Source organism: Malus sylvestris, chromosome 8 (genome assembly GCF_916048215.2).
Source record: "Malus sylvestris chromosome 8, drMalSylv7.2, whole genome shotgun sequence".
NCBI classification, from domain to species: domain Eukaryota; kingdom Viridiplantae; phylum Streptophyta; class Magnoliopsida; order Rosales; family Rosaceae; genus Malus; species Malus sylvestris.
In genome coordinates, this window is record NC_062267.1 from 9,267,295 (window position 1) to 9,278,653 (window position 11,359).

At 38.2% G+C, this 11,359-nt stretch overlaps 2 protein-coding genes across 2 annotated transcripts; one reads left to right on the forward strand and one right to left on the reverse strand.

The window, feature by feature from the left end:
• The first annotated feature begins 2,805 nt into the window (after window positions 1-2,805).
• Window positions 2,806-3,495, forward strand: LOC126632262 (lachrymatory-factor synthase-like). Its single transcript, XM_050302580.1, has one exon. It carries the CDS (start codon window positions 2,880-2,882, stop codon window positions 3,378-3,380), a length of 501 nt encoding a protein of 166 aa, XP_050158537.1. The 5' UTR covers window positions 2,806-2,879; the 3' UTR covers window positions 3,381-3,495.
• Window positions 3,496-3,892: 397 nt separating this feature from the next.
• LOC126632261 (uncharacterized) lies at window positions 3,893-6,789 on the reverse strand. Its single transcript, XM_050302578.1, has 7 exons — window positions 6,284-6,789; window positions 5,998-6,036; window positions 5,829-5,899; window positions 5,359-5,423; window positions 5,015-5,104; window positions 4,842-4,934; window positions 3,893-4,700 (listed from the first exon to the last, which is right to left on the reverse strand). The coding sequence occupies exons 1-7, from the start codon at window positions 6,646-6,648 to the stop codon at window positions 4,269-4,271; spliced, it is 1,155 nt and encodes a 384-aa protein (XP_050158535.1). The 5' UTR covers window positions 6,649-6,789; the 3' UTR covers window positions 3,893-4,268.
• Window positions 6,790-11,359: the final 4,570 nt, after the last annotated feature.

The following is an 11,359-nucleotide window of genomic DNA, read 5'->3' on the forward strand; positions in this document are numbered from 1 at the left end:
AAAGTTTAAAAGAAAAGCAAGGGAGATCATACAGATGAAAATACAAGCAAATACCTCACGCTCTCTAAGGATAGACTTCTGCAGATCTTCAGCTCTTTGATGCATTTCAGTTTCCAGTGGACCTTCCCTAGGTGCGATAGTTGGTTCTTAGAAGTATGAGGCCCTGATTTCGAAGAGAGCAAAGACAATCAGATAAGGAAGAAGGGTGGCATCTGATTGAAGAAAAGCAAAAAACTTACTTGAAGACTTTTGCTTCGTTATGCCTGCCTTAGAAACTGGAGCTGAGAAGGCTGAAGATTTAGAAGCTTGGATAGTCCTCGCTCTCTTACTCCTTCTGGTAGGAGTTAGCCGTTTAGGTTTGGGTGGTGATGCAGGTTCAGATTCTGCTGAGGTCTCAACCATAACTACTTTTCTCCGCTTAGGCGCCTTGACGTTTGCTTCGGGTACTTCTTCAGCATCTGAATCTCCAAAAGATTCTGAAACATCTCCACCTACTCAAGCTTCTCACCTTTGAGCTTCTACTGTGGCTCCATGAAGAACTGCTGCATCAGCTGAATCATCTTCTGATTCGATGGATGCCGTTTCGACATCTACTTGAGCTGCAGGATCAAGGAAAATAAGACTAAATAACTTTAACCTCAAAGGAAGGCAAGGTCAAGATAGGGAGAGAAATACCTATCAGAAGTAACCGGTTCTTCTGCTGAATCATTTCCTTCCAGTTTTCAAGTTCACCTGAACTTGGGTATAACTTGAGAGAAAGTTGACAAAAGAGACGGTCGTGAGTTTCTCGCAAATCTCATCCATATTTCTTGGTCCATTTGGCTTCCCACCAGGTGGAGAAGAGTGCAGTACATTCGAAGTTTAGAACTATAGACTTTCGGGCAGCTTGATTCATAACTTCAAGACTTCGTCGGGCAGCTCGAAAGGTCACCTCTGAAAGGGATGATAACCGAAAGGAAGTGCCACAATGGACAGAATAAAAAAAGGGGATAAGGATGCCTTGTCTAAAGCCTAATTACCTGCTACAAAAATTAGGGTGATACACTTCCAATCCGCGATCATAACGGTTGCCACGAACTCCCCAGGCTATGTCTTTCTGTTGAATACAACTGATGAATTTCTCATTGCAAAATGAGGTGGCATCTTCTCCGGGAGCGTCTTGGAATGCTTAATCAGAAAACCAGGGATATCTCCTCAAAACTGAAGCGCCCCACTCCATGTATGATTGAGTTCTACAAATCTTGAAGAAATAATAACAGGCAAAAGTAAAGTGATCTATGGGAGTAGCTTCAGCTAGGATTCGGGCAGGGGCTACACCTTCTGGGAATTCTAAGTTACTGGCCCGAAATTCTGGGAAATACCATTGGAGCCATATTTGGATCATCCATAAGGGTCCATTCAGAGTGGTTTCAAATGGCTCACCTTGAGTCATTTCAAAGAGGAGATGATAAAGATGAGAAAGAAGAAATGGACCTGTGGCTACATTATCAAAGTTATGAAGGGCTTCCACTAAGGGGATCCATTTAACCTTCACCCCTTTGGATTTATTTGCGAAGACATGCTTGTTGAGCCAGTATAATAGGAAATACATATGTTCCTGATCTTTGTTAGCAAGAGAGGAATCTGCACCAAAATTCTCCTTGACAAAAGGGATGAATCCCTTGAAAGAAGTCCCATAACTCTTAAAGGTTGCAGAGTTATATTCCAATTTAAGAAAAGAGGCGGAGGAACTAAACCAAAGGTCCCACAAAGGCACCTTTCATTACTAAACTCGGGCATATTTACTCAAACTAAACATATGTTTTACATTTGTCATGCTAAAGATGGCAGTGGCACGCCTGAACACCTAAAGGTTAATTTTGATTGTGAGCCTCAAGGCCTACACCTAAGGCCCCATAAAGGCACCTTTCATGATTAACTCTGTCCCTTCTCTTACAGCCCGACAATAAGCAGAAGCCCGACAGACAACATCAACCGGGGCCAACCTTTCGGGGAACTGTGTGCTCGTTGGCCAGGAAACTTCCTCACTGGATATTCCTCAAGACGAACAGTAATACTGTCTGGTTTTGGATACAAATACCATAACAAATATCTTCGATTCGATACAATTAATGTACCATTACCGTTTGGTACAAAAAAAGGGCACAAAATCGATATGGTGTAGTGTAGTAATGATATGATATTGTAGAATGACAAATAATTCCACCCTTAAACTTACCTCCAGTGCTTCGGAGGTCGATGCAGCATCTAGAACTCCTAACCCAACTCCATCTGTTATTAGTCCATCCATCATATCGCATGATTAATTCAGAACACCATCACTTTAGCATCTCTGTTTTGATGTCAGTATTTTTCCTTAAATCAATTGAGTTTGTTGCCATATACGATAGTTGAAGAATCTTTCGTGAGTAGTCGACAAATTAAAAAGTAAGACAAAATTAGCTCTCCAATTGCCATGAGGATCCGGAGGATCCCCTTTGTGAGGATCTTATAAATCTTTAAATCGTGTCTGTTTACCGTATATTGTGCGATCAGTTTTCATCAGATACTATTTATATTTAATTTTAAATATAAGTATTTAAAATAATTTCTAACCACATATAATAATGAACGGATACGATTTAAGAATTCTCAGTATCCTTACAAAAAGGATCCCAAGAGGATCCTCGGTCCTCCAGTTGGCCACCAATTAAGCATCCACCAAGTAAAATAATTCACGAGCAAACAAAGAATCTTGCGTGACTCACCTTTCCACTCCACTCAAACAGCAGTCAACACACACAAATATATGGACTAAATAAAACGCACAATTTTTCACTTTCTCCTTTTCAATTCTCTCTCTCTCTCTCTCTCTCTCTCTCTCTCTCTCTCTATTTCTCATGGAGGAAGAAGAAGATCAGAAGCAGTCCAAATGGCAAGGCAACACCTCCGCCGAGCTGAAACGCACGGCAGCGGAGCAAGCCTGGCCGGCCCTGGCCGATTTCTGCAACTTACACAAGTGGTTCCCAAATCTTGCCACGTGTCGCCAAGTGGAGGGCATCCCTGGCCAGCCAGGTGTGATCCGGTACTGCGCGAGTGCACCTGTTGATAATGATGAGTCCAGCATCAAGTGGGCTAAAGAGAAGTTGTTGACCATTGATCCGATCCAACGGTGCTTGAGCTACGAGGTCACGGAGAGCAATCTCGGGTTTAAGTCGTACGTTTCAACAATGCAAGTAGTTGCGATGGACGGCGGAGGTGGGTGCAAGATTGAGTGGTCGTTTGTTTGCGATCCGATCGAAGGGTTGGGATTGGATGAATTTCTTTCATATCTTGATTCTTCTCTTCAACTGATAGGAAAGACGATCATGGAGCATGCTCCTCCATCTACTACTAATTGATATTTTTGTGTGCTTATAGTATTAGTATGTTTATGTATTTTATAATGAATTTCTCTTTGTTCCATCCTTCTCTTTGTTCAATAATAAATACCTTCGTGTGAGAATTACCCACAAATTATCTTTTGCTCAACACTAACATTATAAATTAACCCAATAAGAACCACATAAGCTTCCTTGTGGTTTTGGAGAGATTTTTCAGTGTGACCGGAACACGGAGTGATACATAACGTGTCACTATATAAATGGTGAAATATATGTGCTAAAAAGTTAACAACTTAAAAAATAAAATTTCCAACTATTTGTATAAAAATGTGATGTACCCATGTTCCGGTCGCATTAAAAAATTTCTCATGATTTTGTGGCATCAATCATTATCGTTTTAAGTTATGCTAGCATGGTCACCAAACACACAACGACTCACCGTGACTCATGAGCATGAACGATTAATACTAGCATCATTCCTATTGCCTCTCAAAACAAAAATACGTACATAAAAAAAGCGAAACGATTGGTTAAGTCAATATGTGGTTGAACATTGATCCATAAAATATTAACATATTCTTTATACACATTTAGAAATCAATCTTTGCTATGCAGTTAGGAAGTTGGCTACATTGGACCACCGAAAACCTCACCTTTCCACAGAATGTGAGTTTTTCTGATGCTCTCTGGTCTCCATCCCCAACTTCATAACTGCGGCAGGACCAAACGAAAAACAACACGGGCGTTGAATTATGATCACAAGAAACCCGCTTAAATGTAAAAAACTTTCAACTGCTAAAATTATATGGTAGGATATATGGCCTAACTGCTTCAAAAACGATGATTCCCTACGCATGTAAGTTTCCGATCCTTTTCTTTTTTCGGAATGGGGGTAGGCCAATTGAATTACAGGCCGTTAACATCTTCGACGCCAGCACTCAATTTCTTATCCATCCAGTCAATTATGTCCTGTGCAATCTCTACACGCTCCGGCTCAAAGAGAAGGTCGTGCAAGAAACCGTCATAGAGCTTTATATCTTTGAACTCGGATGCTGCCTCATTGTAGAGGTCCTGGGAGGCTAGCGGATCGGTGACTCTATCAGCAGTACCATGAAGAACAAAGAAGGGGATATTCACAAACTTAAAGTTCCGAGTCAATTGAGTGGAGATGCGCAATATCTCATAGCCTGTTCGGACCCTGATTGGACCTGTATAGACCAGGGGATCAGAGTACTTGGCCAACAATTGTGCAGGATCCCGAGACACTGGAATTCCCCTCTTGTTTGCACCTTTAAACTGGAACTTGGGAGCGACCAGAGAAACAATTGGAGCCACAGCCTAAATTCAGACATCAGAGAGGGATTTGTAACATGTAAGCAACCATGTAACGATCATGTGTTCAACACAGCTTCAAGCTTAGGGAAGGAAAAATCGCCTAAAAGCACATAAACATAGTTTGGGATGCAGTAAAGAACATACCCCAACAATTGGATGTGCTGGCTTAACGCGCAAAGCTGGTGATGTCAGTACAATACCCTCTAGCATTCCTTCAATTTGAGGGGTGGCGGCCGCCTACACAAACGTTAAGCAATATTAATGATAAACTAAAGACTCAACGAGTTGGACGGTCAGTAGATTTTTGGATGGCATACCTTCAAAACCACAGCTCCTCCTGTTGAGTGACCAAAGAGGAAGCATGGTACTCCAGGGTTCTCTAACCTAATCTTCTCCAAGAAAGCACCCTATTGAAAGAGTAGAATCAAAACAATCAAACTTCAGGGGGATTTAAAGTAGAGCCACTTGGAACCAAAAATACAGTACATAATATTATGAAAAAAAAAAAAAAAAAAAAAGCTCCCATCTATGTAGTCGAAAATGCTATGTTTATACAGAAAAATCCTAAATATTTGAGATGAGGGGATATCCAATTATGCATGCTGAGTTGAAAGGAACTTCATGATTTATAATCAATTGGAGAAAATGCTGCTGAACTTACAGTATCAGCAACAACATAGTCAAGTGAAGGAACATATCCATGCAATCCATCGCTACCGCCATGACCTACCACAAAGGGAACAATAGATTAATATAAACGCAAATCCAACAACTTAAGAAATCATCCGAATTAAGTAGTCATGTCCACATTTCCATTCAACAAACTCCTAGCATAATGCAAATGAGGTATTCCCACAAGTCCTCACAAGGTCCAGACATAAATAATGCAAAAGAGCTCGAATTTCAGTATCATAAGACTCCATTATCCTCCCTTCCTTTGCAAAGCGAAAAATTCAGAGGGACTCTACAGAAATATGAAATAGATTCCCAAAGTTCTCAAATTCTTCTCTGTAACTCTCTGTTCCTCTCTTAGGCATAAACCACGCGTGGACCTTAAAACGTAGTGATGTTTGGTTCGAACTATAAAAGCGAAAGAGCCAAAACGAGTACAAATCTTAAGAATTTAGCTACCTATCCAGTCCATTGCATACACCCCAAAGTTGCATGAGGTTAGTTGCCTTGCAAAATCAGCATATCTTCCACTGCAAACAAATATCAAAGCACCAAATTTCTATTAAACCAACGTAACTTCAAGAAAAACCCCATCAAATTACAAAAGAAAACCCTCCTGAAATTTTACCTGTGCTCATTAAGCCCATGTATGATGATCAAAATACCCCTGAAATTTCAGAAAATTAAAAATAATAAATTACTAATGACAATCAGAACTTGCGAAGATTATACAGAACAGAAGCAACAGCAAGAAACCCAAAACTGAAATTACTTGCTAATTTTTCGGTTAAATTACGCACAATACAGAACAAAATTAAAATTTAACAACACGTGAAATACAGAAAATTATAAAAGTAAATTTATAAAAAAAAATCGATAAAATTACACAGAAATTCAGACGATGAAGAATTTACCTTGGAGTATCAGAGACCGGGAGCCATGAGCGGCAGAAGAGGGCGTTGTTGCGACCACCAAAGAACAAGAACGTGGCGGAGCGGTACCAGCAGTGGGCGTCGCCGGTGTGATACCCCTCAGCCAATGCTCTGCGCCTGAAGGTGTCCTCCTCCTCTCTCCTGAAAGCCGACTTTCGCTTCTTCGACGACGGCGCATCGAGCAGTGACTCCGAGATTCCGCTGCGGCGACGGCGGGGTAGGAGGAAGAGGAGGAAGGAGAGGAGGAAGGTGTGGATGAAGAGGAGGAAGGCTCTTAGGGTTTTGAGGATCGGGATTATGCGGTTGCTGGCTCCGGAGGTCAGCTGCTCCATCTCCGCCGTCGACATGGCCAAGGAATCGACGGTGAAGATCGAGAGAGGGAGGAGAGGGGAATTAGACTCCGGGAATCCGATTCGGGAGAAGAAACGCAGAGGGTGGAAAAAAAGGAAACGAAATGGAAAAGGGGGAAGGAAACAAATTTGCCGGTTTCACAGGGATTTTATAACGTAATTTGTCGTTTCCGAAATCTTAGCGGTCAATCTTGGGCGTTGATTTTAGCGGGTCCCGGTTGTTCACGGTTTGGATTTGGGGTTTGTTAACTATGTGGTGCCGGAAGAAAGCGGGAAAAGCAAGGAGGATTAATTGCTTTGTTGCCTGGTGACGTGGCGGGATCGTGTTGGCTGATGGAGTGGTGATTTCGGCTGTGGACGGTGGGATTTTAAAGGTCTACGTCAAGTTTTTAATTTGTGGACAGGCGGTTGGCGAGATTAAGGTGGCCGCAATTATATACATAACGTTGGTTTTGGCTGAGCAGCTTGGCTCGAATCATGCACGGCTTGTTTGAGGTTGATTTTGTATTAAAAAAAATTTGTTTAGAAGCGTTTTTATTAATACTTAAAACGATGAAGCCCATAAACTATGTGCGAGCAAATACAATATATATATATATATATATATATATATATATGAAAGAGAAATAAGTTTTCAAGAAGAGTAATGTTAGGTGATTAAATTTATAAACCAAATTATAGGGACGTTAATGATTGAATTATTATTTTAAATGTTGATTAACGTGCTTATTTTTTATTAGTGACATATTATGTGTTTTGCAAATTTAGTTTAAAATTTTGATCTCTCTAACATTACTCTGTAAATAAACGTGAAAGAGAGAGGTAGACTGAACGTGAGGCTTAAACTTTTATTTTTTTAAATTAAAGATACGGTATGATGACATGTGGGTTAGAGAAGAAAAAAAACAACAAAAATATGTTGAAGTTTTTATTTAAAGTTCTAACAACGTTTTTGCAACTCAAAAATAGTTTTTAAGATTTTTTTTGTTAAATAAAGTCAATAAGCATTGTTTGGTTGTCAAAAAATATTTTCGGTTAAAAGCAATCCCAAAAGAGTAGCACATCGAGTGACTATGCCAAAGGGGTATTTTCTTAACCAACTAATAATAAGGACAATAGGATTAGAGATATAATGACTTGGTTTATTTTGATAATTACGTACACAAATCACATTACCATTTTTATCTCTTATAAATGTATCAATTTACAATTGTGTCTTAAATTAGTAATTTACGATTGTCTGTTAACCACATAAATTCTATGTGTTATGATACATACTTGATTCTCAATGTAATTTCCAAAAACTCAAATGAACCACGTCTAATTTACAGCAAATCAACGGCAGTTAAATAAGATGAATTAAATCTGATTTACAGTTAATTAACATAGATTAATTCCATCTTTAGCCGTCAATGATTAAGCTGCCAAATTGAGCCAGCCAAGTCCCTTGAGCAAAATTGCAAGCCAAAGAGAGAAGAATTATTTTACAAGAGCTATACAAAACACAGGTCCTCGCCGGATTCTCTTTGTAATGATCTTGAAAATATTCTAATCACATTCATTCATCGTACATAGTGTGGTTAGACATCATTGTAAAAAAAAAAATTTATTTAAAATTGAATATAAACAGTATGTGACAAAAACTGATTACACGATTAACAATAAACGAATGTAATTAGAGGTTCTTCGAGATCCCACAAATAGAATCCGACGAGAATCCTCGTATACAAAGCCTCAAGTGTTCCACGTAAGCATGCATCCAACATATACTCCCAGGTCAGAAAACCTCTTGGATTCTCGTCGCTCAGATCCGTACACGTTTCTTACAAAAATACACGACGCGTTGTTTACTTATAAATCTGAACGAGCCCGAGTCTTGAAGCTTATCTGTTTCTTACCAAGAAAAAATAAATAAATAAAAAGAAAGGTTGTCTGTTTCGTTTCACAGCTAAACACGGCTAATTAATAATAAAATCGGGATTTTGATTATTTGATATCAAATCCTTTGACTTGATATCTCTGTTTATTTGTCAACACCATCTCCCATGCATGCGTACATCATTGGAAGATTCAGAACGATTTTGTAAAAGCTTGAAAAACGACCAAGTCGGTCCAATCATTTTTATTTTACTTTTGTTTGTTTTAATTTGTAACATTGTGACAGAGTCTTCTTAAAATTTCAAACGGTTACTGATCTCCTCGGATGCTAAAAATAAACTAGTTTTTTTGTCACGTGCCTATGTGCGACAGCTAATTCTTTTTATTGTTTAATTAAATATATGTTGAAAAATAATGAACAAACTACCCACCCTACATGGTTTTATTGTGATTCTCTTTTAATTAGTGCTCGAGAGATAGCTGTTTATATGAAATCTCGAGAAGAGAGACTCTTCTGAACCATTTGAATCTCACGAGTGAATAGAAAGGTGGAAGGAAGCAATTTGAATATTATGAAAGTTTCACCCCTTTTACCTTCTCTCTTTATATATAGATACTAGCATATGGGCACACACAAAGTGTGTGAGAAAATTTTTTTATTTTTGTTTTTGAAGTAGAATAAGAGAGGAAGAGAGTGATAGAGAATGTGGGGTGGAAGTTTTTTTTTTTTTTTTAGTTAGAAATATGTTATGATTACATATAGGTGATGTTTGAAAAAAAAAAAACAGCAAAATTTAGTTGTGTGAAATTACATGTATGCCCCATATTTCTTATTCATGTTTTATTTTAATTAGAGGGATAAAATGGTAATTTTATAGGATTTTGGTTGACAATGAGTGTTTTATTAATTTGTAGATATAATAAAAAAAATATTTAAATCGGTTTATAAAATTCAACGTGCTATAAGATTCAATCCAGTTTTACTTTTTTGTCCACTGATTCTTTTATTATACTCATTTACACCTTTTATTAGAGATAAATTAAAATCTTCTATTATATTATTGTTTCGTAGTATTTGAATTTTGAATATTTAAAATTGAATTATCTACTCGATATATATCTTCCCACAGAAGACAAAAACAACATACAAACATAAACTACAACCTAATTACTAAAGGAACAAATACATACCCACACTTGCAAACTAAACTAAAAGTAGGGGTGGTTCGGGTCGGGATCCTGAACCAAAAAGCTCAAACTCAAACCCAAACCGATCCCTTTAAGGACAGAATTTCAAAACCTGAAACCAAACCAATATTTCGGTATTCTCGAAGTTCGAGATTCCCGAAATTTTTCGGTATATTGGTTCGGGATTGGATTATACAAAACTCATCTATTCAAAATTCAAAATTGTTTTACAAAGTAGTTTTCCCAATTGCAGATCAGGAAACAATCAAAACAGATTCAACCCCAATCTTGACAAACCCTAGAAATCAACCCAGAAAAAGAATTTGAAATAAAACCTTATATTTCAAAATCAACCTAGAAATCTCGTCACTCCTTGCGGCGGCTGCTTTTTCTACAACTGCTTCATTCCTTTTGCTCCCTGGAGCTCCTCGTCGGAGAGGAGTTGCGGCTATCGAAACCACTGGTCTCAGTATACGATGCGGAATCGAAGTTGTCAGATCTTCTGTGGCGACCCTTGGATGACAACGAAGGTGCCTCCTTCATACTTCTACAGAAGGAGACTTGACGAAGATGCTTCCTTACTTCTGGCGACAACGGCGGCTCTTTTTTCTGCAACAACTCTTGGACGACGGCGTCACGACGATTGTGAAGTCGAGACTGAAAGAGATGAGATTGGGTTGAGACTTAAGAGAGAGTTCGAGAATGTGTGTGTGTGTGTCTGTGAATCAGAATGAGAGACAGAGACGAGAGGACTGAAAAACTTAAGTTGGATTGGACGGTTGAGATTAAATCTCAACTAATCCAACGGTCCACATAATTCTTAAAACCTATTTAAAATTAAATATATATTTTATAAATGCTTCGGTTCGGTTCGGGATTACCGAATGAAAGCAAATGTGATCCCGAATGCCGTACCGAATTTTTCGGGATCGTTTCGGGATCAGGTATATAAAAATTCGGGATTTTCGGTTCGGGACGTTTTCGGTTTGAGATCGGGATTTTCGGTTTGGTTCGGGATGTTCAGGATTTTTTTCCAGCCCTAACTAAAAGATACAAAAACAAGTACCTACAAGAAAGACACATTAACCTGTGATATGAGAATATAGTTATTATCGATACAGGTCGATTATCGAAAATAATATGTCATATAACTAGATAACACAATTAACCTGTTATATAAATTGATTTCAAAAAATACAAAATCTATGATATAGGTAGATAATTAATACTCTACTTAGGAGCGGCTTTCACATAATTGCAATGATCATCTACCTATATGATAGGTTAAGAATAAAACATGCAATTTGAAGAAATTAATCAAATCAAGCTCCATTCTCGTTACACAACAAAACACCAACAAAAACAAAAAGTAATAAGGAGACTTCACCACACCACAAACCAAGCTTGCCGTGATGGAACTTGTTTTGATTTTTACGTGAACTGGAACAGGAGGAAGAAGAAATAACAAAAAGAAAAAGTAAAGAAATAAGGAGACAGAGTCCGCACTTGGATAAATAGAGGAAGAGATATAATTTTTGTACAAGTCTTATAAGGTAATTATATTTTTAAAACCTTACTAGTCAAAACTAATTATCATAAATATTAAGGGAGAAGATAATCCTAAACTCAAGGGATAATATTG

Bases quoted from the DNA above. Each gene is read 5' to 3' on its own strand.
- LOC126632262 (XM_050302580.1), top strand. From the start codon at position 2,880: ATGGAGGAAGAAGAAGATCAGAAGCAGTCCAAATGGCAAGGCAACACC.
- LOC126632261 (XM_050302578.1), bottom strand. From the start codon at position 6,648: ATGTCGACGGCGGAGATGGAGCAGCTGACCTCCGGAGCCAGCAACCGC. The intron at 6,037-6,283 runs GTAAATTCTTCA...CTGAAATTTCAG, and splicing joins CCGGTCTCTGATACTCCAAG to GGGTATTTTGATCATCATAC. The intron at 5,424-5,828 runs GTAGCTAAATTC...CCTTTGTGGTAG, and splicing joins GTATGCAATGGACTGGATAG to GTCATGGCGGTAGCGATGGA.